The 27,654-nt window shown below is 41.8% G+C and overlaps 1 protein-coding gene across 1 annotated transcript in view; it reads left to right on the top strand.

Annotated features, from left to right (window-relative positions):
• LOC126485012 (transcription factor GAGA-like) overlaps nt 1–27,003 on the top strand; it is a 93,180-nt gene extending 66,177 nt beyond the window's left edge. The window contains exon 6 of the mRNA XM_050108617.1: nt 26,079–27,003. Coding sequence (XP_049964574.1) covers nt 26,079–26,546 — 468 coding nt within the window. The 3' untranslated portion in view covers nt 26,547–27,003. The remainder of the gene's footprint in view (nt 1–26,078) is intronic.
• Nucleotides 27,004–27,654: the final 651 nt, after the last annotated feature.

Here is a 27,654-nt window from a genome sequence, read left to right on the forward strand (position 1 = left end):
CTCCCCTGGCCAACAATTCAAGTGATTTTGTAGCGCATTTTACACTGCTATTCCTACACGATTCAGAATGTGCACCATATGAAGCCCCCAGATAGGATACAATGCCGTGACTTTGCCTTTCATTTTTTGGGATCCATGGAAATGGATGGCAACTGGCTGGGGAATATTCTTTGGATGGACAAGGCACATTTTACTCCGCACAGTGCCATGAATGCACAGAACTGACACGTATGCGGTATTACTTCACCACACGTTGTGCAGGAACATCCACTGCACTCAGCTTATGTGACTGTGTGGTGTGGTTTTGCAAGCTCCTTCATATCTGTCTGTTTTTCATCGAGGACATGGCACCCTGTGGGCCTGTTAGGGGTAGAGTGACATCTACACATTATGAGGACGCCCTTGTGCAACATGTGATTCAAGCTTTGCAAAAACACAATTGTGTCCACACCACTATTTTCATGAAAGATGGGGCGATACGTTATGTCACTTGCCAAGTGACACGTATGCTTCAAGAAACCTTTTTGTAATGACTGCATTGTCTCTAGGCAATGTAAACATTGTGGACTTCCAGATCCCCTGACCTAATGTGGCTTCTGGTTGTGGGCATATCTGAAAGATCGTATATGTCAGGGATGCATCTGGACCCTTCCTGACCTGTAGTATAGTATACAACGACATATCAGTTTGCTTACACCGGATATGTTGCAAGCAACTGTTGACCGTGCCATATGGATGCAACATGTTACTGAGTTAGGAGACCATATTCAAAAAAGGTTGTAACTTGTGATCACATCCTAATAAACATGCTGGGACCACCATTATCATATGTTTGATCATTTTTCACCTTCTCCTGCACCCACACTGCATCCTGACCTCTTACAGTGCCATATTTCCACCTTCCCCCCCCCCCCCCCCCCCCTCCCCAGCTTACTCAGCAAGAGTACAGATTAATGAACATATCTACAATGTTTCAGCATCCTCCAATCCTTCAACACACATGTATAGCACACACTGCACCTCTTGGAGCACTGTAAGTTTAATTATAACCATCTGGTACACAGGAAAATTGCAATGTTAGAAATAAGAAATGCAGGAGACCTGCAGAGAATTGACAACTGGTGCAAGGGTTGGCAGTTGATTTCCCTTGTAAGTAAATGTACTGTGTGTTGTGTGTCAACAGGCAGAAATTAATTCATTCACTCACTCATTGTATTGCATAGTTACTATCAAGAACTAGAAATTTCAAGAAGGAGAAATTTCAGTGGTGTGAGAAATTTCAGTGGTCTGGGAATCGGGGTATATTTTAACAAAAGACAAGGAAATCGATGGAAGTTAATCTGTGCACTTCATCAACAGAGAAATGCCTCTATACTGCTAGAAATTTAGAAGGAACGGCTCTAATCTGCTGCTTCCTCAGTTAAACTAAATAGCTGCTGTTTAACTCTTATTGGTAGTTTAATATTAATTTCCTTAAATTAGTATTTTTGATAGGAAGTGTGTACCTACATCTGTACTTACTGAGGTATGTTTGCAGTGCACTATTACTTGTTGTGCAGTTCTACAATGGAAACTTCAGCTTGACGTGTAGGTAACAGAAATTTTCAATCCTTCAGTTTAAATAATATGAGAGAAGGAAAGTGGCTCCTCACCATATAGCGGAGATGCTGAGTCGCGATAGTCACAATAAAAGATTCACACAATCGTCGCTTTCGGCCATTAAGGCCTTTGTCAGCAGTAGACACACACACACACACACACACACACACACACACACACACACACACACACACGCGCGCGCAAGCACAACTTGCCCACACGTCTGCAATCTCAGAGAGCTGAAACTACACCGCGAGCAGCAGCACCAGTGCATGATGGGAGTGGCGACTGGGTGGGTGTAAGGAGGAGGCTGGGGTGGGGAGGGGCCGGGATAGTATGGTGGGAGTGGCAGACAGTGAAGTGTTGCACTTTAGATGGAGGGCAGGAGAGAAGGTGCGGAAGGGGGAGAGGGTAAGTAGCGGAAAGGAGAGAAATAAAAATAAAAATAAATTAAAAGACTGGGTGTGGCAGTGAAATGACGGCTGTGTAGTGCTGCAATGGGAACAGAGAGGGGGCTGGGGATGGGTGAGGACAGTGACTAATGAAGGTTGAGGCCAGGAGGGTTGCGGGAACGTATCATGTGTTGCGGGGAAAGTTCCCACCTGTGCAATTCAGAAAAGCTGGTGTTGGTGGGAAGGATCCATATGACACAGGCTGTGAAGCAGTCATTGAGGTGAGGGGTATCATGTTTGGCAGAGTGTTCAGCTACAGGGTGGTCCACTTGTTTTTTGGCCACAGTTTGTCGGTGGCCGTTCATGTGGACAGACAGCTTGTTGGTTGTCATGCCTACATAGAATGCAGCACAGTGGTTGCAGCTTAGCTTGTAAATCACATGACTGGTTTCACTGGTACTGAGTTACGAGGGGAATGCTCCTCTGTGGCCGGACTGTGGGACTTTGGGTCTTTGGGAGGTGGTGGGAGACTGGAAAGATAAGGCATGGGAGATTTGTTTTTGTACAAGGATGGGAGGATAATTACGGTCAGTGAAGGCTTCAGTGAGACCCTTTTGGAGAGGGACTGCTCGTTACTGCAGATGCGACAACCACGGGTGGCTAGGCTCTACTTTGACCTTTGTGACTTCTCGCCAAATTTAGTGAGTTTTTCACCTTCCACTATCATTTCCCCCCTGTGCATCCATCTCGTACTTTTCACACATATTTGGGTGTATTTTTGCGTAATTTTTTCGGATGTAATTCTACTTTATTATGTACTTTTTCGGATTTTTGCACCACCATGGATCCTTGCTGCTTCAATCTGCATCAATACAGAAAAGTTTCCTTATCCCTAGCCAGATCCCAGTCCCACATACTGTTCCTGCATTGTTATTTGGCTCATGAAATCCCCCCTAATGGCCTTACCATCAAATTACCCATCTCTGGTTGCCACCCCTCCTTTCACAATGACCTCCACCTGTTCAGATTCTGCCAATCCTTAACCCTCACCAACATAGTTCTGCAAAACCCTATCAACCAAGCCCAATCGTCGTTGCAGTACCTTCTCTCCATCCGCAAAATTCTCCTGCTATGTAATCCCAAATTCCTGTAACCCATGACACACATTGAAACTCTTGCCCTGCAGGAACTTGGGCAACATACACAATGCCACCTCAAAAAGCTCTCCATCCTGCTCACTTCCTACTCCCACCTCGGAGTACCACTGTCCACCACTTCTACAACCACCTCCAAACCTCCCCCACGACCCCTCATAGCTGACAAACCCTGTCTCACAGCCCTACTACACTTACTCCACCCTCCAAAACTCCCTCCCACCACCACACAGAACTCAAAACCTAAACAGACCCGCAACGCAGTCATGAACCTTTCCTCCAGAAGCCTTAGTCCAACAGAAATATCAGTCCTATCCAAAGGCATCACCTTTTACCCCACTCCCAAATTCAACCATGCAGGACTAGTTAAAGACATTCTCTTCTTCTCCTGATCCCCACAGTGGAAACACTTTTTCGCCACCAACCCGACCAATCAGACTCAACCAAAGACCAATAATGAACTTTGCCTAACTCAGTTCACTCCTCCATCCAACCATGATCCATCCCCACTGCTTCCAAACCACCCCCTGTTAACTTTACAGAATTTCTTAGCCTCGAATCTTGCCCCACCATCATTCCCAAAATCCCTCAACATGCATACTAACCTTACATCTGCAGAAAGAACCGCAGTCCACCATCTAAAAACTGATCCCAATCTTATAATCCTAGCTGCAGACAAAGGCTCCACCACTGTAGTTTTGAACCACAAGGATTACATGGCAGAAGGACTCCGTCAACTGTCAAATACTTCCACCTACAAACCATGCCACAGTGATCCCATTCCAGCAATCCAGCAGGATCTCCAGTCACTACTCAATTTCTTAGGCCCATCCCAGAACCTCTCCCCAGAGTCCATCTCTCTACTTTCCCCTACCACTCCCTGCACTCCCACCTTCTACATGCTTCCTAAAGTCCATAAACCCAACCACCCTGGACGCCCCATTGTGGCCGGTTACTGTGCCCCCACTGAGAGAATCTCTGCTCTTGTAGACCAACACCTTCAACCTTTTACCCGGAACCTATCCTCCTTTATAAAAGATACCAACCATTTCCTTGACTGACTCTCCACAGTTCCTTTCCCTTTACCACACGGTGCCCTGTTCGTCACTATTGATGCCACATCCCTGTAGACTAACATTACTAATGCCCATGGCCTTACTGCTATCGAACACTACCTTTCCAGACGCCCTATGGATTCCAAGCCAACAACCTCCTTCCTAGTCTCCATGACCAACTATATCCTCACCCACAGTTACTTCTCCTTTGAAGGCATTACCTACAAACAAATCCACAGTACGGCTATGGGCACCTGCATGGCACCATCCTATAACCTATTCATGGGCCATCTAGAGGAATCCTTCCTAAAAATGCAAAATCCTAAACCCCTCACCTGGTTCAGATTCATTTATGACATCTTTGCTATCTGGATTGAAGGTGAGGACACCTTATTCACATTCCTCCAGAACCTCAACAACTTCTCCCCCATTTGCTTCACCTGGCCCTACTCAACCCAACAAGCCACCTTCCTAGATGTTGACCTCCACCTCAGAGATGGCTACATCAGTACCTCCATCCATATCAAACCTACTAACCACCAGCAATACCTGCACTTCGACAGCTGCCACCTGTGGTAGTCGCATATGTAGTGATCAGCAGTCCCTCTCTAAATATACCGAGGGGTCTCAGTGAAGCCTTCACTGACCGTAATTATCCTCCCATCCTTGAACAAAAAAAAAAAATCTCCCGTGCCTTATCTTTCCAGGCTCCCACCACCTCCCAAAGTCCCACATTCCGGCCACAGAGGAGCATTTCCCTCGTATCTCAGTACCATCTGGGACTGGAGCAACTGAATTACATTCTCTGCCAGGGTTTCGATTACCTCTCGTCCTGCCCTCAAATGTGAAATGTCCTACCCACTATCCTTCCCACCCCTCCTACCATGGTATTCCGCCGTCCACTGAACCTACAAAATATACTCATCCATCCTTACACAACCCCTGCTCCCAATCCCTTACCTCATGGCTCATACCCCTGTAATAGACCTAGCTGTAAGACCTGTCCCATACATCCTCCTACCACCACCTACTCCAGTCCGGTCACTAACATCACCTATCTCATCAAAGGCAGGGCTACCTGTAAAACAATCATGTGATTTACAAGCTAAGCTGCAACCACTGTGCTGCATTCTATGTAGGCATGACAACCAACAAGCTGTCTGTCCGCATGAACGGCCACCAACAAACTGTGGCCAAAAAACAATTGGACCACCCTGTAGCTGAACATCCTGCCAAACATGATACCCCTTACCTCAATGACCGCTTCACAGCCTATGCCATATGGATCCTTCCCACGAACACCAGCTTTTCTGAATTGCGCAGGTGGGAACTTTCCCTGCAATATGTGCTACGTTCCCATAACCCTCCTGGCCTCAACCTTCGTTAGTCACTGTCCTCACCCATCCAGCCCCCTCCCTGTTCCCATTCCAGCACTACACAGCCTTCATTTCACTGCCACACCCAGTCTTTTAATTTATTTTTATTTCTCTCCTTTCCACTACTTATCCCCTCCCCCCTCCTCACCACCTCTCCTGCCCTCTGCCTAAACTGCAACACTTCACTGTCCGCCACTCCCACCATACTATCCCTCCCCCTCCCTGTCCCAGCCTCCTCCTTACCCCCACCCAGTCGCCACTCCCATCATGCACTGGTGCTGATGCTCGCAGTGTAGTTTCAGCTCTCTGAGACTGCAGACGTGTGTGCAAGTTGCGCTTGCGTGTGTGTGTGTGTGTGTGTGTGTGTGTGTGTGTGTGTGTGTGTGTGTGTGTGTGTGTGTACTGCTGACAAAGGCATTAATGGCCGAAAGCTGTGATTGTGTGAATCTTTTTATTGTGCCTATCGCGACTTGGCATATCTACTATACTGCAACTTTCCTTTCCTCGTATTGTTACATTCCATCCTGGATTTTCCATTGTTTGACTTCAGTTTAAATAATCAGATAACCTGTTGGAGTGGCTGATGATTTGTGTTTTTAATTTTCTTTTGAACTTATTGGGATTGACAGTTTCTTGCTTCGTCAGGTACTAGCTTGGTGAATGCCTTTGCACCAGAGTACAGAAATCCATTCCTCTCTGAACCCTAGAAGAGAAGGCAAAGTATTTTAAAGTGGTTGGAAATAATAGTTTAGCTGAAATTCATTTTTATTATCAGAGATAGAAATGAGTAAGTTGTATATGTGCAGAGAAGTGAGTTAGAAAATTGCCAGATCCTTACTGAAAAATATGCAGTTATCTACGGTCTCAAGACATGAACAACAGTATGGCCATTATGAACCAAACGTCTTTTGTCTTCCACATTCAAAAGAACAATTGAGAGTATAGACACAAATGTAGAAACAATCCAGGTACTGATACAAGCTGCTGTTGACAATAAGTAAGAAGACAGTACCCGAGCGAGTGCCTGCTTCACAGCACTTATTGCTGGCCGAAGTGGCCGTGCGGTTCTAGGCGCCGCAGTCTGGAACCGCGAGACCGCTACGGTCGCAGGTTCGAATCCTGCCTCAGGCATGGATGTGTGTGATGTCCTTAGGTTAGTTAGGTTTAACTAGTTCTAAGTTTTAGGGGACTAATGACCTCAGAAGTTGAGTCCCATAGTGCTCAGAGCCACAGCACTTATTAAGAAGAGGGCTCTGGTAGATGGCGCAGCAGATGCCGTGCAGTGTGCACAAGTCAAGTGGCCCACTGCAGACTCCCTATGACGGCCATCCTGTGCAAATACCGTTGGCGAAATATTCGAAGTGTAGTGCGCCGTGTAGTGTTGCAGTGCATACCTGATTATGTTCAGAGTTATAGCACCCCTTCCCTCCATGGGGAAAGGGCACTTCTCTGATGCAAGCTTCAGGGTGACTATTAATATATCTGTGACCTGTGCGGTAGACACCACAGGCGATGGTGGTGGTGGCAGTAAGAGATTCCAAGCTGGAACTGGTGAGTAGGGCCAGAAGTGGCACAGTTATGGCATGTGTGGCGGGCATTCCCCCACGAAGAACCTTAACTCTTTCAGACCCTCTGGCTACAATTGTGTACAGTAATTTGTACTGTTTCTTAGCTGCAACAAAAGTATTTTTTCCCAATGGAAACCTGAGATACACATTTGTGAATGTTCAGCCTTTTCATCAGGCACAAGTGCTGCCAACTATTGGGCCCCACTATTAAAATATCAGCAAGCCAATGCAGCAGTGCGCAATAGCTTGTGACTACCGGAATACACGGATGTGGTTGATTCATTATATTCCACTGTGTAACTGAATATGCAATTCTTATTTTGCTTGGTAATTACGGAATGTTCATTATACTACTTATTACAACAGAGAATATTTTGTGATTAGTTATTTTAGTCCATAAAATGAAGTCAAGTGTACAAAATATGTTTTGAAAATGAGGACAAATTTTTGTATAAAGCTGGCATCTAAAATCATTAACAAAATCACTTAAGATTATTCTCACATAAAGAAAAATTTTCCATCCTCCAGAAAAAATTCAGGTCTGAATGGGTTAAGTGGGGCCCAGGGACAAGGGCACTGGTCTTATCTCTGTTTCTGGTTCCTCAACATGGTGGAAATGTGCCAATGGTGAAGGCACTAGCAGCTTGGTCAGAGGTGCCAGGGACGGCAGTGTGGAAGGACCCGAAGGCATCAACCGAGCCAGAGGCGGAATCACCAGTGGCAGTGAAGCATTGCAGCAATGCCTGGTAGCAGGTGCCAGGTGGCTGGACCCCAGAGGAGAGACAGGAGGGAGCAACATCCACAGGGAGGGCAGCTCTGCCCCTGCAGCAGGGACATTCTGTGAGGCTGGAAAAGGTGCTGAGGGAGGGGGCATGGGTGGGGGATCTGCAGCCCTCACTGTGGGATGAGCATACAGTCGGTCGTGGTGGTGCACCACCAGCTCATCATTCGTGTGCACTATATGGAAGTGGCAGCCTCAGCACCTGTGGACTGTGGCCAGAATCCACTTAATTCGGCAGCCAGTCCCCCTGGCCCAAACTGCTGAGCCAGGAGCAAACCATGACGAGGAATGTACCGATGGTCGTTTGTGGGGTGCATGAGGAGATGCAGAATATTGCACGACTGGCGACCATGGAGCTTTGTGGCTGGCCTCAGATGCCCTACTGGCATAAAACTGTAGGAACTCGAGAAGTGTGTCCCTGTGCAAACGAGATGTTCTGCCTTGCCATTGGATTGGAGGAGGGTAGCGGGATCAGTAAAGTGGCAAATGCCTGGATCGGTCCAAAAATTGTGGAAGGTCTGAGACTGTGGACCGTTATTAGAGCAGTTGATAATGTCGGTTCCAGGGTGCATCACCAAGTGTGTAAGACAATCCGTCAGTAGGAAAAATTTTGGAGAGGACCTGAATTGTAGCCACAGCTGATGTCAAAGGGCAACGGATAACCTATGGAAATTTCAGAGAAAGTATCAATAGCAACAACCAGAAACCAGAAAGAATGTAGGAACGGTCCTGTGAAATCAACAAGGATGTGTTGCCACGGATCCTGCAATGTGGGTCATAGAGAGAGCAACACGTGTGGTGCCGCCTGTTGGGTAGCACACTGAGAGCAAGCAGTGACAAGATGTACAATGTCACCAATGATCCTTGGTCAAAACAAGTGCCAACAGCCCAATAACTTGGTACGTGAGACCCCAATGCCCCTGATGTAGGAGATGAAGTGCATCCTGCTGTAGGGCGGCCGGGATCACCACCCTACCTGACAGGCCCATCTGTCGCTAAGAGAACAATGCTGTCAAATACTGAAAGGGAGTGATGAATAGGAAACCCTTCCACTCTATGTTGTACCTCAACATCTGAGTGAATACAAAGGAGTTCATTCTGATCAAATGTAGGATCTGGCCAGCTGGGGATGGAGCATTGGCATTGGTATGCTGTGCAGTGGGCCAGAAATGAATTTCATAGTTGTAGCAAGACAGAAACAAGAATCAACACTGCTGGAGGCAATCTGTTGCTTAGTCAGGCAATGAAGAAGAAGAAGGATTAAACGGTGAAAACAAGGCCTTGTGATCAGTAATGAGGTGGAACGTAGATCCGTACAAGAATGCTGGAGGCGATCTGTTGCTTAGTCAGGCAATGAAGAAGAAGGATTAAACAGTGAAAACAAGGCCTTGTGATCGTAATGAGGTGGAACATAGACCCGTGCAAGAATGCATAAAACTTTTCGAGGAAACACTTCCTTTTCAACTTGGGAGTAGTGCTGCTGAGCGGATTTGAGCATTTTTGATGCGTAAGCTATGGGACATTCAGAACCATCCTCATATTGGTGCGTAAGAATGGCTGAGGCTGTACTGAGAGGCGTCTGTAGCCAAAACCAGGTGGTGGCCAAGGTAGAAAGTAGCCAAACAAGGAGTCAGATGTAATTTAGATTTCAAAATCATGAACCTGTGCTTGCAGGCTGTTGTCCACTGAAAAGGAACATTCTTGTGGAGCAACTTGGGGAGAGTATGGACCAGTGGGGCTGCTCGTGGAATTTGTAATAGTATGCAATTTTACGTAAAAGTGCTTGGAGTTGTTTGACATTTGTAGGCTGAGGCAGAGTTCTGACCATGGTGACATGATGGAATAAAGGCTTAACAGTATTCTGAGAAACCTCGAACCCCAAATGCACCTTGGATGGCTGAAAAAATTGTGGCTTGAAAAAGTTGCATTTCAGTCCTGCAGTATATAAGACAGTGAACAAGATGCGTAAGTTACATCAGGGCAGATATGCCCCCGGAAATCCGGGAAAAACATAGAAATTTTTTCATCCGGGAGAAATTGGGAATTTTTTATAATTCCAGGAATTTTCATTGTTTTATTTATCATTTACTTTAGCACACTACTGCAGCAAGAAAACATGAGAAAGGGACTAACATGAAAATAAAACTGTAGTTGCCGAGAAAATGTGCCATTTATAACACAACAAATCACATACACAACCATCTGCCAACAGCAAAATTTGTCGAAGACTATGCAATACCTTATAACAACAAATTGCTTTTGATGCATCTTTCTTGTGGGCCTCACTTCGATGAGTGTGACATCACAATTGTTTACTGGTCGCAGGAAAATATTGCGAAGGGTAGTTTGAAAAACGTTACTTTCAAAGTAAATTTCATTTTACACAAGATGAATTATGTATGAGAACGCGTGATGGATTTATTAAATCACAGAGCGTTACACTCTCGTTCAAAACTTGACACTGAGGACGAGCCATTTAGAAAAATTTTGGGCCCAGAAGACCATCCATTTCTGCCATTATTTAAAATTTTACTTACTTATTTATGTTTGATATATCTTGGGTAACTCTTGCTAAAAAAGGATTTGAGCTACAGAATTAGTTTTTCATATTTATTTTAGTTCTTTCATAGTTTACAAATTATGCCATAACAATGGCAAAAAATATAATTATCCATTTAAAAAAAAGTGCGAAGTGATTTCTTGAGGAATTTCACACATAATTGGCTTTTTTATGGAAAAGTCAAAGTGCGTAGCGGAACATGTATTCAGCCAGGTAACCTATAAAATGATTGGTGTGCATCAGTGAAATATAGAAACGTGCTTGCTAGAAGTATTCAGCTGCTGCAATTTAAACTGTGCTCTAGGACCCTGCCTAACCATACCCTTCAGAAAACATGGCAAAAATGACAACCAGTATTATATGTGAAAGTTTCTTGTAGCTATACTTTACATATATTAATTTAAGCCATTAACTTTTCCTATTTGTGTGTTCACACTTCTTAACAATGATGTTGCTTTTAGCTTACTACATCACATGTCCTATGCTCTGAATATTGCTCTGAATATCTGTTGTCATTGGCTGGTGAGATTATGTTACATTACCTGTGATTGGCTGACAGAAGCACATCACGTGACCCAAACTCAATTTCAATGCTTCAGAAGCTACCATGCTGTATTTGGCAAAATTAATTTTTATACTTTCTTAATATGAAAATGTCCGCCCCCAGTAGCTAAGTGGTTAGAGTGACAGAATGTCAATCCTAAGGGCCCGTGTTCGATTCCCGGCTGGGGAGATTTTCTCCACTCAGGGACTGGGTGTTGTGTTGTCCTAATCATCATCATCATCATCATAATTTCATCCCCATCGACGCAAAAGTCGCCACAGTGGCATCAAATCGAAAGACTTGCACCCAATGAACGGTCTACCCAAAGGGAGGCCCTAGTCACAATATGAAAATTTGCATCGTACATATTGTGCCGCTATCAAAGATCTTTCCAAAGTGCATTGTTTTTTGCTGGATTTTCCTAAAGTTCCAGGAAGTTCCACAATGGTGTATAAAACATTTCCCATTCAAAGGGTAGGGGAGTTTTTTTAGCTCCAAGGGAAAATATATTATCACTTAACATGAAAATAAATGTACTTTCACTCAGGAAAAAGTGTATTTTTAATTGTGAAATCTGGGAATCTCTCTCTCTCTCTCTCTCTCTCTCTCTCTCTCTCTCTCTCTCTCTCTCTCTCTCTCTTCTTTTTCCTCTCCTTGTCCACGTGTATGCCCTATGCATAAATGCTCTTTCATAGATTCACCCCCGTCATGACAGTGTCATCGAGATAGCTGATACCTCCCAGAACAGACATCGTCAGTTGTAAAAATCACTGGGAGCTGAAGGGTGTGTTAATTAGAAGTAGCCATTTAGAATCCTCATCCACTGGAACCTGTAAGTAGGCTTCAGATAAATCAATTTTCGTGAAAAGCTGCCCCCCCCCCCCCCTCTTTTAGCTCCAAGGGAAAATATATTATCACTTAACATGAAAATAAATGTACTTTCACTCAGGAAAAAGTGTATTTTTAATTGTGAAATCTGGGAATCTCTCTCTCTCTCTCTCTCTCTCTCTCTCTCTCTCTCTCTCTCTCTCTCTTTCTTTTTCCTCTCCTTGTCCACGTGTATGCCCTATGCATAAATGCTCTTTCATAGATTCACCCCCGTCATGACAATGTCATCGAGATAGCTGATACCTCCCAGAACAGACATCGTCAGTTGTAAAAATCACTGGGAGCTAGCCACTCAGAAAGTGTGGTACTGATATTGGTACAACTTGAAGGGTGTGTTAATTAGAAGTAGCCATTTAGAATCCTCATCCACTGGAACCTGTAAGTAGGCTTCAGATAAATCAATTTTCGTGAAAAGCTGCCCCCCCCCCCCCCCCCTCTTTGCGAGTTTAGTCAGTAACTCGTTCGGGTAGGTGTCAATGATAGATGGAGCATGGAGCATTAACTGAAACTTTAAAGAAACTTGATGTAAGAGGATGTATGACCCCCAGACGATGTCAGCCTGTCCAATTCTGCTTTAACTGGTAAAAGAGATGAGAACTCAGAACACAGAGAATCTAACTGCTGGTAAGGGACCTGGTCGGAAATGAGGTGCATGTTTCTGAAATGGAAAAACCAAAAGCATTGAAAGCATGCAGACCAATCAGTGTTGCGGAGTCAGCATCATCAACTACCAAAAATGTCAAGGAATGAACAACGGCTGTATACATAGTGGAAGACATAAATTGCCCCAAAATTGGAATTTGCTCCTTGTTGTAACCCATCAAACATTGAGTAACCAGAGACAATACTGGAGATCTCAAATCCACATAGGTTTGTGAGTTCAGAAAGTCATGTTGAACCCATGTCCACTTGCAGTCTGAGAATTTTGTCCATCACTCGCTCATTGATAAATTGTTTGTTATGGTGTGGAAGCACTGGAGACACACACAATTAACATCCGTGTTCATGCCCGCATGAGCATCTGAGTGTTGTTGTTAGAACAACACACAGATGCTATATATCCTTTTTAACTACAGTTGTTGCAAGTCATTCCGCGCTTAGGCACACAGCCCTGTCATGTTGCATGAAACAGTATGGGCAAGATGGGAGTGCAGAGTAGTGCCACTGCTGTGGTTGTTGTTTTGTTTTTGTTTGGCACATTACTGTCCTGTGCAGCATGGAGGCTGCAATTGTATGGGTGCCATGTCGTCATCCCCCCGAGAATTGATGGATGCCTGCTGACCGTAAACAGGAGGCACTGTGCTAATGCCACACCAAGCTTCAATCTGATCACTTGCAGCACAAGATACTCCAAAAGATTAACGAATATTTAACACTTCAGCTAAAGGTGAATTGTCGGACTGTTATGCACATTGACGCACCTTCTTGTCATGCACATTGACGCACCCTCTTGTCAGGAACCAACCAAGCTATGGCATCATGGACCATAGGACCAGCATAGGAATCATGATGAGCAGCATTAACAAACTGACATTTGTGACTGAGGCAGTTCAACTGCCCAAGCCCAGTAGAACTATTGGAGCTGTTTATGAGAATGATAGAATGCTACACGCAGTGCAATGACATGTGTGCATCTACAATTATAATTTGACAACAATCCACACATTTCATTGAGTGAAAGCAACACAGGTTTCTGGAGCAGGGCTAATTGAAGCAACAGCTGGTAGAACTGAGGAGAAATCCAAGAAAGGAACAAAGCCTTATGCCTGTTTTCATCAGTGACACCAAAGGATGTATTGCCGATGCCGCTACTCATAAATCTCCCAGTCTTCGGCCACATTGTCAGGAGCGGGCAGGGCGGTGTGTGAGCCTGCCACAGATGCCATTGGTGGAATATTCATAGTGTCATGCACCATTGGCCTGGTGTTGTGGTACATATCCAAGTGTTACATACAGGGTTATTAGCATATACTTGACACAATATTCTACAGCTCCCTTCTAGTAGAGAAACATTGTATTTACTACAGATGCACTGTCCCAAAAGGTAATCCCATAAGACAACAAGGACTGACAATGTTAAAAGTAAGTTAATACTCTTGTTCATAGAGCAACATTACGTCAGAAACTTTTATACTTTGATTAAAATAACATTGTGATCAGTGTTTCATCAAGACTAGTGATGGGGGTTGGCCGGCAACCAATTGTAGCTCTTTCTTGAGTGCCGTGTACTTGCTGTGTTGCCTATTTTGTAGACACATGGGGGCTCTTATTTAGCATGACAGGCAGTACACCAGTAACATTGTCCTTCCACTACAGTCTGTCAATCATGAAGTTATTTTATCCAAGTTATAAGAGCAAAACATGGTGAATTGATCTTGAGTACTGTTGACTCCATTTGAATTTGTTATCCAGCTGAACCCCCAACGAATTTTACACAGTTTTTCACTTAGTATTTGACAATTACTTTAGACTAACAGGTCTGTCTTCTATGTATGATTTGGTACAATATGAGTCTTTGCAAGATAGGATTTTTACTGTTAGCTGTGAACCAGAACAAGTTGCAATCTTGTTCAACTGTCACATGAGCCATGTCTGGATAAAGCTGAGTTTGGACCCAAGAAAATGCGGTTGTGTTATAGCACACATGCTAGACCATCTACGGATGTTTGAATAAATCCAACGCCAATCCTAGTGGAACCCTACACTTTTCCCATTTTGTGGTTAGTTTGACGCTTCATGTGCTGCAATATGTCATTGTAACTCTGTGATTTCTGTTGTGGAGGTAAGATTTCATCCATGCAAGAGGGTACCACTAATCCAATAAAACCTTAGTTTGCCAAATAGAATTGTGTGTTCCATATAATCAAACTTTAGAAAATATAGCAACAAGATAATTTTCCTTGCATTTGTTCTTCTTCTAGAATTTAATTTGTGAAGTCTTGCATTACTTTCTCTTTGGAGAATCCCACATGAAAACCAAAATGAGAGGATGTTACCATTTTCTGCTCAGAAAAATGAGTCAGTGTTGTATTGTAGCTGACTTTCTGAAATACTGTTGAAAAAGTTGGAAGAAGAAAAATTGTCTGCAATTGGAGATGGTTCATTTATCTCCATTTCCATAGGTGGCTTATACTGCAACATGTTTGTGTGTCATGATTACAAGTAATCCTAACAAGTCTCCATAAGATTTTATGCATCTATACTCTTCAAGTCACTGTGTGGTGTGTTGGCAAAGGTTCCTTATGCTACCACTATCATTTCCCCCATCAGTGTGCCATTTGTGAATGGCACAACAAGAACAATGGCAAGAACAACTGTTGAGAGGCCTCTGTATGAACTGTCATTTATTTTATTTTCTCCTCAGGGTTGTTGTTGTTGTTGTTGTTGTGGTCTTCAGTCCTGAGACTGGTTTGATGCAGCTCTCCATGCTACTCTATCCTGTGCAAGCTTCATCATCTCCCAGTACTTACTGCAACCTACATCCTTCTGAATTTGCTTAGTGTATTCATCTCTTGGTCTCCCTCTACGGTTTTTACCCTCCACGCTGCCCTCCATTTCTAAATTAGTGATCCCTTGATGCCTTCTAACCTACCTGCCCAATTAAGGGATCTGACATTCCATGCTCCGATCCATAATTTTGTGAAATGTATGTGGGAAGACCAGCAAAGCTCTTCATGATGGACACCACCTGTCTTGTAGTATGTCCTATTGGAGTTAGTTTAACATCTCCTTCACACTCATGCCTTTGCTAAACAATCCGTTAATGAAACATGCAATTCTCTTTTTTCTAGTGATCCAATCTGGTAATGGATCCAGACTGACGAGCAATACACAAGAACCGATCAGGCAAGGATTCTGCTTGAAAGGCCATCATAGTTTGCAGAATTACTGCTTTTTAGCAGTCAGATGAATTCCACAGCTTCACCAGGATCTTTTAAAAAAGTCTGGTGGTGGTACATGTAGTGTCCACACAAATGAGTGTAATGCAACTGTATTTGGTTGTTTATTAGGGGGTACAATTTTTGCTGTAATTGTGAAGTAATAAAACCTAATTTTACAAATAATGAGCCAGTGGTAACTGTTTTTCTAAAATCTTTCTAATCACAAGTCATCTGCTCATTTGCAGTCACTTCTTAACTGTCGTGATCAGAAATGGTAGTGCATTAGTTATGGTGAGGTATATGTCCTAATGAAAGGTAGTATTTCAAACATAACTACTCAATTATTGTGAACTGTTCAAGTTCAGAACCCTTATTTAAGAATTGACAGTAAAAGAAGACTGCTGCATTTAAGCCATTTAGAAATTCTCACCAAATGTTGTCAGTAGTGCAAGGCAGACAAAGTGTACATAATGTTAGGGGACCAAGGGAACATAAATTCTTCACAGTTGATAAAATGGATAATACTGAAAGCAAGTCTTAGATCAATAATACTGAAAGCAAGTCTTAGATCAATAATACTGAAAGCAAGTCTTAGATCAATAATACTGAAAGCAAGTCTTAGATCAAAGGTTAGGAGACAAGTTTCAGAAACAATAAGGAATAAATTGGGATAAAGAGCAATGTAAGGTAGAAAAATTCCAAGAGATTGAAAATAAATTATTTTATAGGGTTGAAAAATACAATAAAACAATTCAATGAGAGGATGAGGTAAGCAGAGAAGGTGTAAGACCTGACACAGGCACAAAGGTGCCAGAGAATGTAACATGACAAGGCTGGAGAGAGAGCCTTAGCCTCCTGTTAACAGTTATTTTTTAAAGCTGGGGAAATCAGGAAAGGTTCCACTGCTGTGGTAAGGCGCAGAACCATAAATAATAAGAGACAGTCCATACCAGGTACTGTGGAAAGACCAGAGTTTTAAAGGAGCATAACCATTATTTTAAGCTGCTGAAGAACACCAGGGATGGTTTCCTTTCAGTAAACACATCCAACACAAAATAACTGTAGAAAACTGTTAATTGTGCGGCGTGTATATGGACAGGGGGTTGGCAGACAGTAATGGGTTCCATCAAGGTCGGCATTACGAGGGCCTACAAACAAAGGAAGGATCAACAGGAATGAGGACTGGCCTTAAGTGGTAAGCACCAACAGGTGAATATTGAGAGGACTGCTAACAACTGTGTGTGAAGCTGTATTCTTTGGAAATACCAAGACTCTGAACAGAATGAATACTCTAATAACTTAGAATGAGACAAGGAATATTGCTGTAAGCTTAAGGGTTATATGTGAGTCCAAGAAATGCAGTCCTATGTACATTAGCATGAACTATAATTACAATCTTAACTGGACTCTACACTATAAACATTCACACACTGTAAATGACAAACAAGGCTGTCTTACAAGGCAGACATAATGATAGATAATGGCATTGCCTAGTAGCCATTATCATGAGTAGCATGTAAATTATACCATTATTAAATGTGTTATTATGATAAGTGTTTACATTGTGTCATACAAGAAAGTACTCCACACATGCACTTATAAATGAAGTTGTATGTAGTTGATAGTGTAACAAATTAGTTTAACAAATTGACTTGTTACAGTACATCTTTGAAAGTGTAATGAATGTGTATCTTTGTCTCTACAAATCATACACCTGTGTTTAAAGGAATAGTAATTAGTGTCAGTAGGTACGGTCTCAAATAATGTTTCATGCAACATATGTAAATTAATTGGAGCATTGTTAGTGTAGGATTGGTGCACCAATTCTATACATATTTACTTTTCAGTTCACCTTCATTCCATTTCAATTGCACATGATGTTTCAAAGTGTTGTAAGAAGTACGTTGTGTGACGGGGAGCTACTTGAGATACCGTTAACTAAAGTTGGGGTGACAATGGTGGACATGGTGGTGCAGATGTGCTCTTGGGAGCTGCTGGAAGACGAAAGGCAAAGAGTGATGTTATGCCTGTTGGAGAGAGATGGCTGATTTTGGGTTTTTAATGTGAGAATGGATGTTCGGTTATGACCATTGGAGACTTATGTTATTCGTTATCCGGAGTGCAGCCAAGTGAGGGATTATGAGTAGATACCTGTGATTGTGACTTTGGCTGTCAGAGCATGAGGCTATTTTTTGTTGTACTATATGGACTTTGGTATATGCATCAGAGCTTTGGGTTAAAAGAACTGCTGTATAAAAGCATTTAGTAATTTGAGCAAAGTGGAGACTACCATGACTTGTGTACTGCTAGTTAGGTTGGAAACGGGACATTCTTACCAGATGAACTAAATCTTGCTGAATAAACCAATTACATAAAATATAAGTCTGTATTTTAGCATACCGTATTACTTTGATTTCCCTGGTCTTACGTGTTTAATGATCTTTTACTTGCATTACATGGCTGCCATCAACAATTTGACCACAGGACCACCAAATTAGTGGATTGACTAGTCGCTGCTGTATCAGGGCGTAAAGCAGGCAATGTACAGCATAAAGTCAAGTGGATAATTTGGAAATTTAAACTAATCATTATTGCAGGCAGGTTCCTTAGTCTTTGTGGAACATTACTCAAACCATTATGACTCAGTTCAGAGTGACAGGTTAATATAATGTCTTGTTGTTGTTACATGTCGTCTGCAGAGTGCCATAGCAAGTAAACAGATGCACGTAATCTCATAGTCAGCCAATGCAGTGTTTTGCAGTGAAAGCCTATGGTAGACAAATCGAGGCCCAATGTTTTCTCTGTAAATACAGGATGTATCAGAAAAGTCGTAACTATTATGTTATTTGAGATACATGCGTGAACATTGTACTGTTGGGAAGGTCTACATGGTTCCTGCTAGGACGTAGCAGTGGTGTGCCCACTTCAGTTCTAGTAAAAATGGTGTCGGGACAACAGAAAGCGTTTTATGTTTTATGTCTTGCGCAGTGCGGGTCAGTAATACTTTCGTACTATGTATGGTGTGGGTCCTCCTACAGCACAGAGCATTAGATGATGACATGAACAATTCTGAGAAACAGGTTGTTTTTGTAAAGGCAAATCGCTGGGCAGTCGCTGAGTGTCTAATGCAGATGTCGAATGCATCCGCCACAGCTTCACAAGCAGTCCACAGAAATCCATTCGCCATGCAGCTTGACAGCTCAACATGCCTCCAATGTCCATCTGGCATGTGTTGCGTTGACGTTTACACATGAAACCATACAAAATTCAGCTACTGCAAGCTCTTCGTGAAGGTAACAAACAACATTGTGTGGAGTTCATTGTGGTTTTTGTTCTTGGCAAGGTGGAGTATGACAGTTTCCTTCCATGCTCAGAGTTTAGTAACAAGGCAACATTCCATTTAAATGGGAAGGTGATCTGTCATAATCTGAGAATATGGGGGTATGGAACAACCACATGAAATTGTACAACATGAAAGGAACTTTTCAAAATTTAATGTGTTTTGTACAGTTTCATGGGAAAAGGTGTAGAGTCCATTTTTCTTTGCTGAGAACACTGCTACAGGAAGCACATTTCTCAATATGCTTGAGAACTTTCTTTTCCCACAGTTGGAGACTGCTTCGAATGACTTCATTTACCAACAGAATGGGGCACCACTACACTGGCACCTGGAAGTGCTGGAATTTTTAAATCAGAGGATTACTGAATGATGGATCAGTTGCACTGGACCAAATGATTCACCTTACATTACTGGCCTCAAAGGTCACTGGACCTAACTGTATGTGATTATGTCTTGTGGGGGTTTATAAAACTCTGTTTATGTGGCCCATTACCAACAACAATGAATGAATTGAGACATCGCTTAACAGCAGCTGTGGAAGCTGTAACTCAAGACATCCTCGCTACATTGTGGGAACAATTTGAATACTGCATTGACATATGCCGTGCATCTCAAGGGGGCTATATTGAACACCTATGAAAAGATATGAAAAAAATACAACTTTTTGAGATTCCCGTTCATCAAAAAACAAAATTCATTGCAAATGTTTATTAGTTTCTGAAATATAGACATGCCAAATGGGATGATTCTTTTTGATATACCTTGTATACCTCCAATATCGGTCCAAATAGTGTTTTGTTGACAGCTAGAATGCATTCCTTATGTTGTTTTTGACTTTCACCGTACCCTGACATTCACACGTGACACAAATCGTCACTCCAGACAACCTTTTTTCTGTGCTTTGAGCATTCTTGCATACTGTCTTTTGTGACGTATGGTGATCAGATGTAAACATGGGGTAATAGCTTCTGTACCCTCTTGATGAAGTGCTAGCTCTGGATGGTATGGACACTCCATGATTGCTTTTGAGCATGAAGTTTTTGAGTGTGACCTGTCTGTTCACTGTTGGAGTTTGTTTTACTTCTGAGAAGTCTGTCATCATACATTTATGCTAGTGATAATTTTCCCCAAATCAAGGTACTCGTGGTCCATGCCCTGACATGGTACCACGTAAAAAGACCAATCCCTGAAACATGACATTGCAGCTTTCACATGTGGATCTACTTCTGACGGGGTAGAACATGCCTACGATGGAAATAGGATGCACTGGGTGAGTGTATGAGACAGGTCTTGCTCCAGTTGCCCTGTGCGTAGGACAGAACTACTTTCAGCAGTCATAATTTATTTTGATATTAATAGTGTTTTCAATAGGAATCATATTTTGTGCCCCTCTTCACTGCTTTTGTGTGTGTGTGTGTGTGTGTGTGTGTGTGTGTGTTTTTTTTCCCCTTGCTACACATCAGTGTTACCTCCAGAATATTTTATCTTCCCAAAACCTCATGTTAATGAAACCACACCACAAAAACAATAGTTATATAAAAATTAAATATTATACTTCAGATATAATAAATAAATGTTTTTTCCTCTAAAATACTGGAACTGTGTACATTGGAAAAAAGTACCTTAAATAATTGTAAATAGAAATCCTTATGTGAAGACAGACATCTTTCAGTTAATAAATATTTTAATTTATGCAAAAAAGCTTCCAAAATAGAAGTTTTATTGCTCAGATTGCATTTGATATATGTCCTGATTACTAATTTTGTTATACTGCCTTCTTCATAACATCAAATACATGAATTATGAAGCCCCTTCGTATGATACAGTGCCATCTGGCCATTGAAAACATGGAGGTAAGCTCACAGAAAAGACATTCCCATGCAAAAAATAGAGCTGTAACTGTATCAGTATGGCACGGAGGTGTCAAATATGTTGATAGAGCACTCACTGCTGTCAGAATTGTGTGTGTTGATAACCAGCTCCATACCTAGCCATGTTGATGGTCAAATCTGGATGGGCAGTCATCCAGATGAATGGTGCTCAAAACGTGCACCTTGCCATGGGCAAATGGCAGGGGGGACAGTTTTATGTTGTGGGGGACATTCAGATGGATTCCATTGGACTTTTCAAATCTCTGAATCTAGATGTTCATATAATTTGTAGATAGAATGGTTAATGAGGTATGTTTTTAATTTTCTTTTGAATTAGTAGGAATTCTCAGTTTTTTATTTAATGTTAAACAGGTGCTTGTTGAATATCTTACTACCAGAGTATACAACTCCTTTCTGAATCCTGGACAAAGAGGCAAAGTTTACGTGAAAATTACATTTTGTCTTGTATTGTAACACTGCCTATCACAGTTCAGTTCAGACTGATTTTTATTATCAACACAAAACCATTAAGGAGTAAGCATATTGGGAAATTCGTGTAAGAATTCGAAACTCCTTAAACAGGCTTGTGCAATATGTAAAGTTATTTGCATTGCACAGTATTCTTACTGCTCATTTCTGCTGAATAAACACTTCATTTACATTAGGTGCGCTGCTCCAGAAGATAGCTACATAAGCCAAAGGAGTGAAAATATGCAAGTAAGCCAACACTCTTTTCTTTAGGACAAAACTGTGTATGATCCTTCTAAGGGCATAACAAGCTGAACTGAGTTTCTTGATTAGTTTATCCACATGTTGACTCCATTTTAACTTGTTATGCAACTGGATCCCAAGGAATTTTACACACCAAGCTTCATTTAGTGTCATGCTGTATGTCTTCACTGATAATGATGGCTCCTTCCAGCAGGATAACTGTGTCACAAGGCCAGAATCAAGCCACATTACGTTGAGGGGTGTCATAGTGAACTCATGTTGATGTAATGGCCATAAGATTTGTCTGATCTGTACCCGACGGAACATGGGTGGGATACTATCGGGTGCCAGCTCAGCACCTGCAAACCATCAGCTCGTAATTTACAGGAATTGCATTACCTGCGCGTAGACATCTGGTGCAACTTTCTATCGAGCCATGCAACACAGAATCACGGCCGTATTGCTTTCCAAAGGTGGACCAACATGCTGTTAATCAGGTGGTCAAAATATGTGTGTGTGTGTGTGTGTGTGTGTGTGTGTGTGTGTGTGTGTGTGTGTGTGTGTGTGCGCGTGTGTGTGTGTGTGTGTGAGGGAGAGAGAGAGAGAGAGAGAGAGAGAGAGAGAGAGAGAGAGTGCGTGCGTGTGTGTGTGCATACTCTATCCATACTCCAATTAATCCATTGTAGCTGTATCGTGAGCAGTGTTACATACCGGATGATTTTCATTTTGAACAAACAAACAATCCAAATTCATACATCTCTAATTTTAAATTTGTTATTTCTTAATCTGGGCAGTTGTGGACTATACTCTGTATGAATATTTACGAATATATTACATTATCTGTCATTCTGTTCAAACAAGGAGTTTTGAGTTGTCTAATTACAGACTTTTCTGACTTTGTTATGTGACCAGTTGTCAAAAATGTGTATTTTATTAGATGGATGTGGTTCCACAATGGGAAATCCACTTCTCTTAAAAATATTTTAAAGAGTTGATCCATATGTGTATCAATAAGATATAGGAAGTTCTGACAGAATGTAAATAATTTAGGAGTAACACCTCACCAAGTAGTAGAGGCGGTGAGTCATCAACAGGCCCATAAACTAGATTCTAGACAACTTAGTTTTTTGAGCTCTCTCTCTCTCTCTCTCTCTCTCTCTCTCTCTCTCTCTCTCTCACACACACACACACACACACACACACACACACACACACACACACACACACACACTTGCTTTGTGCTGGGTGAATACACAGTATTTGTAGTTTTTCCAGTTCGCTTCAGTATTCATGTTCTGAGCTTGCTCCTTGTTTTCTTCTCTGGATTTTTGAGTCAGTGATATTTTTTCAGAGATCACTGCCCCAAATCTTATAGCCAATCACTTAGGTGTTTCTTTATTGTATGGGGCCAATCACCTGCCTTCTGTATTGATTTCTTTTCACACTGTCTCATTAGTTTTCTCCTTCCTACCCAGGATTTTTCGTTACTCCCATGCATACCCTCACCTTTGCTGTTTCTGAGTGGTTCCTTTCCTGCTTGAATAATTGAGGTGAAAGGAATGGAAAGGAAACCGGATGGGAAAGAGATAGCAAGGAAACAATAACCTCCAGCTGCACAGGGCATTGCAACAATGCAACAGCGAGAGTTCAGAATTTGTATGGCTTTGCGAAAATACAACGGTGAGAGTTGAAAATTTGTGCCAGACCAGTAGTCTCAAATGCTCTTCTTCTCCAGAATGGTTGCCTTAACCACCTCGGCCATCTTGACACACTTACTGTCGGACTCAAATTCCTAACTTCCCACTTGGTGCACTGCAATGAGACCCGTTCATTAACCCCCTACTCACAAATTTCTGATTCCCATAGGAGTTCACACAATACATTATAGATACGATTGGTGTCTGTTCTGTTGGACATGTAATGTGAACATTAACTTTAATATTTTAATTGTATCTGAGAGAGCCTATTTTTATGTATGTGGTCAACGGCAGAATAAAGAATCATGTGCTTTCCAAGAGTTCACAAATAAAACACTACTAAGAAATGACTTGACAGATTTCTTCCAAGTTTTTGTACCTAGATGACTGTTAATCATTTACACTTATTTTTGAAGGCTTGTTTGCTCATTGTGATTCTTCTTTTAAAATCTGTTAGGCTTCTGTAGCCGTCCTGTACTGTACTGCCCAGAAGTATTATTTCCTCATCCTCTTCAGTTGTGTGGTCTGGTGTTGCTTCTCAAAAGATTTCTTAGTTTTTCTGTCAACATGTATTTTCTTTTGTTTATTTTTGTCTTTAGTGTGTGGTTGGCTATAGCATCCACGAAAATCTGTGACATGTAATTCATATGCTTTTCTGAGTCTTCTAAAATTATAGTAGCATCATTTCAATCTAAAACCACAGTATCTTTGTACTGTTATATTTATGCTTTTTCTGTTAATTTCGATTCTCTATGTTGCAACTTCCATATGCAAATTAAGTAGGTATAGAGCAAGAAAGCAGTTTTTTCTGAAGCTGCCTCTTATCTTAGCCTCTTTCTTAACGCTTTTAATATCTATTTTTGTGTAATGGTTTTTTTTGTATAAATTGACAATTTGTCTCCTGTCCTATAAATCTTTCTCTTTTTGTGATGGGGGAGATCTGTCTCCGTCTTTACTTATACAAGTTATACAAATACAATTTGTATACACTGTATTCCTGTATTGATTACAAATCACTATGCAGTGGTGATCTGAGATGCAGCTTATTGCATTAAATCAGCTTTTAGTTTTTGCAGATTGTTTTCTTCCACACAACACTGTTAATATGCTGCAGTTTTCTTACACTTCACTGCTGAACTTCACGTGTAGATATAACAGTATTAATTGTGTATGGGAAAATAAGCTTATAAATCTAACATAATGTGTATCAAAAATGCAACACTGAGAATCAAAATTAAAAATTTCACTACAGGTGTATTTAGTATCCATTCTCATACGAAATGTGGAGATTTCCTAAAGCAAAATCTGTTCATCCTAGTAATAGAGAAAGTGATCCATTGGACATCTAAATAAAGGCACACAATTATGTTGATGAAATAGTTCTTTTAGGAGATAATCAAAAATAAATTATAGCTCTCTCAAAGCAGATAATTAGTTACCGCAGAAGAACTGGTTTGCAATTAAACCTCAACCCAACAAAACATTATGTGCTTATATGTATTCTCAAAGATATTGTTAAAGTCCAAGTGGATACATTTGAAGAAGTAAATGTATTGAAATATCCAGGACCTTTTTTTGATAGAATGATTAATGTGAACAATGAAATTAAAATTAGAATTCAAAACCACATGCATTTATAAGTCATTTATACAACCAGGTCTAACATATCCATGCATGTGAAACCTGCACAGTAACAAAATAGTTGATGAAACTGTCAGGATACTGGAGAGGAAGATATTGCATAAAATGCTTAAAATTTTTGGAACATTGAAGGACCTTTTCAGTGGAGAGCAGGGGAACAAAGTAGTAAAGGGCATTGTCGGACACATTTTCATTTCTGTTTTGGCAGATATTTTGAGTTTCATTTTTGCTGTTTCATGTGATGCCCAATTTTTGTCGGAAAAGTATTGGTTTGTTTCTCATTACAAACAAAATGCATTTTAAAGTTGTATTTTGTAAGCCCACTTGATATAGTAGTCACTGATCAGTAGGCCTAGAGCAAAGAGCTTAAATAACCTGTTATTGTTGATAATGATAGAAGCTGAAGCAATGAATTACAATTTCTGCCACAGGTGGGATGTGAACCTGGGTCTCCTGCTTACGAGGCAGATGTGCTAGCCATTACACCAATGTAGCAGTGTAGCTGATACAGCTGCACGGACTATCCTAGTCCATTGTCCCCATAACACAAACTTTAGTTCACATCTTCAGCCCATTTTCCCCTTTTTAAATTGTCAGTATTGCCGAGGCTCTCCGGTATTGGAATAGCACCCCAGCTTTGTACATGATGGGAAAATCCTACCTGTACCCCCTGTTGCGGGGGTGCTATTCCAGAACTGGAGAGCCTTGGCAATACTGATGATTTAAGAATGGGAAAATGGGCTGAAGGCTGAATTGGAGTTTGTATTAGGGAAGGCACCGGACGAGAGTAGTCCTCGGAGCTGTGTTAGCTGTACTGCTACATTGGTGTAATGGTAAGCACATCTGCCTAGTAAGCAGGAGTCCTGGATTCAAGTCCCAGCCCTGGCACAAATTTTAATTCATTTCTTCAGCTTCTGTCATTATTGAATTGAGATGCATATGTCTCAAGGAAAGTGTAATTCCATCAGATCAATTGCTTATATTGCTTTTGCCTGTAATATAAAATGTTAATGACTCTAGGGGCAACACCACCATCCCCATCACCAACAGCAGCAGCAGCCGCCGCCGCCGCAACAGCAGCAGCAGCAGCAAGAACAGCAGCAGCAACAGTCATCCCATCAGCATCACCACCAGCAGCAACAGTCAACCTCACAGTCACAGGCTCAGGAAGACACTCCGATGCGAACAGTGCTCCTCCACGTGCAGCATTCACACCAGTCCTCACAGCAGCTGCTGCCGCTGCCACCCGAGGAACGCTCCGTCCAGCTGCCGCTACCGGTGCCACTGCTCGCCCCTCTGCACCATCATCATTCTCCACAGCAGCGACGACAGGAGACGGCCTGTGAGCAGATAGTGTGCAAAGTGTCCCCCGTGCCCTCGCCGTCGCCTGGTCCCTCCGCACCTTGCGCTGATTTGGTGTCTCCTTCAGCAGTGGAGTGCCGCAGGGTAGCGGGCACGCCACCCATAGCACAGCAGAGTCAGCAGTGAGAATCGTACTCCCTTACTTTTTGAGGCTGCGGGAACTCTGCATTTCTCAGGCTCCTTCTCTTTCTGAGATCACAAATTACTTCCTTTTTGTGTGTCATTTCCTGTGACTCATTTTGGATGGTTCAGCTACATCATGTGCACACTAGGAAGTCTCTCAGTGAGGTTGCTGGTGGGCGTAACTGAATTTATAAAAATTCAATGGTATTGCTAAAGCTAACTAGCAGAAAATACTTTTCAGTGGGTGTACACTTAAAAGCAGAAGCAATATATGGAGCTAATGATCACCGAAATACTGCATGTAATTGAGTTTGAAGTAATGCTATTTATTATATTTCTGTGTATTTTCGTACTTCTGTGTGTGTCCATCAGTAGTACTACCTCTTGAAGTTAAAGCCATTCTGTCTCCTTGTCATGTTAATTATTGACATGTCAAACACAAAATTCTTGGTTTGACTGCTAGCTGAAATTGGTATCAACTGAAAAGCACTCAAAAGTGTTTAGAAAATTTCATTTTTTTTATTGATTCAAATGCTCCCATTATCCACCTTGCAGAGAATCTTCTTAGAGTACATAAGTAATAATGTTCGTGTGTGCACAATTTGGAAATCAGATGATCAGTGATTGGAAATACAGCAGTTAATGTTGTTGTTTGCATCAGAACTGGAAAAGATGATCTTTCTTCAGTGCACGTGTTACAGTGCTGATGTGCAGTACTGTTACAGAAGCGTCATGTCGTTTGTAATTGTGGCAGTAAGAAAAAATGCAGGCTTGAGACACTCCACATTACTCCAGTTGCGTGAATAAGTCTTCCATATTTATCACAATAATTTTTTTCTCTCATTTGGCATACTAGTTTTTTTAAGATCTAGAGCTTACTGTCTTATTTTCTTTTGGAGGCCACAGATAGCATTAGTTGTAAACTCAAAATGCAGTAAAATGGAAAAATAATACTCACTCACCTATTGTGGAAACTGTCACAATTTGGATGCACCTGGCAGAAATATGAAAAGCCAAAGATGTTGAATCTTGACCTTTCAAAACATCAGTTTCTTTATTTTAAGTGAAGGAACTTAAGTGAAAGAAATTGATGTGGGAAAGTTGCTTAAAT

The sequence above is a fragment of the Schistocerca serialis genome, chromosome 6 (genome assembly GCF_023864345.2).
Source record: "Schistocerca serialis cubense isolate TAMUIC-IGC-003099 chromosome 6, iqSchSeri2.2, whole genome shotgun sequence".
Lineage (NCBI taxonomy): Eukaryota > Metazoa > Arthropoda > Insecta > Orthoptera > Acrididae > Schistocerca > Schistocerca serialis.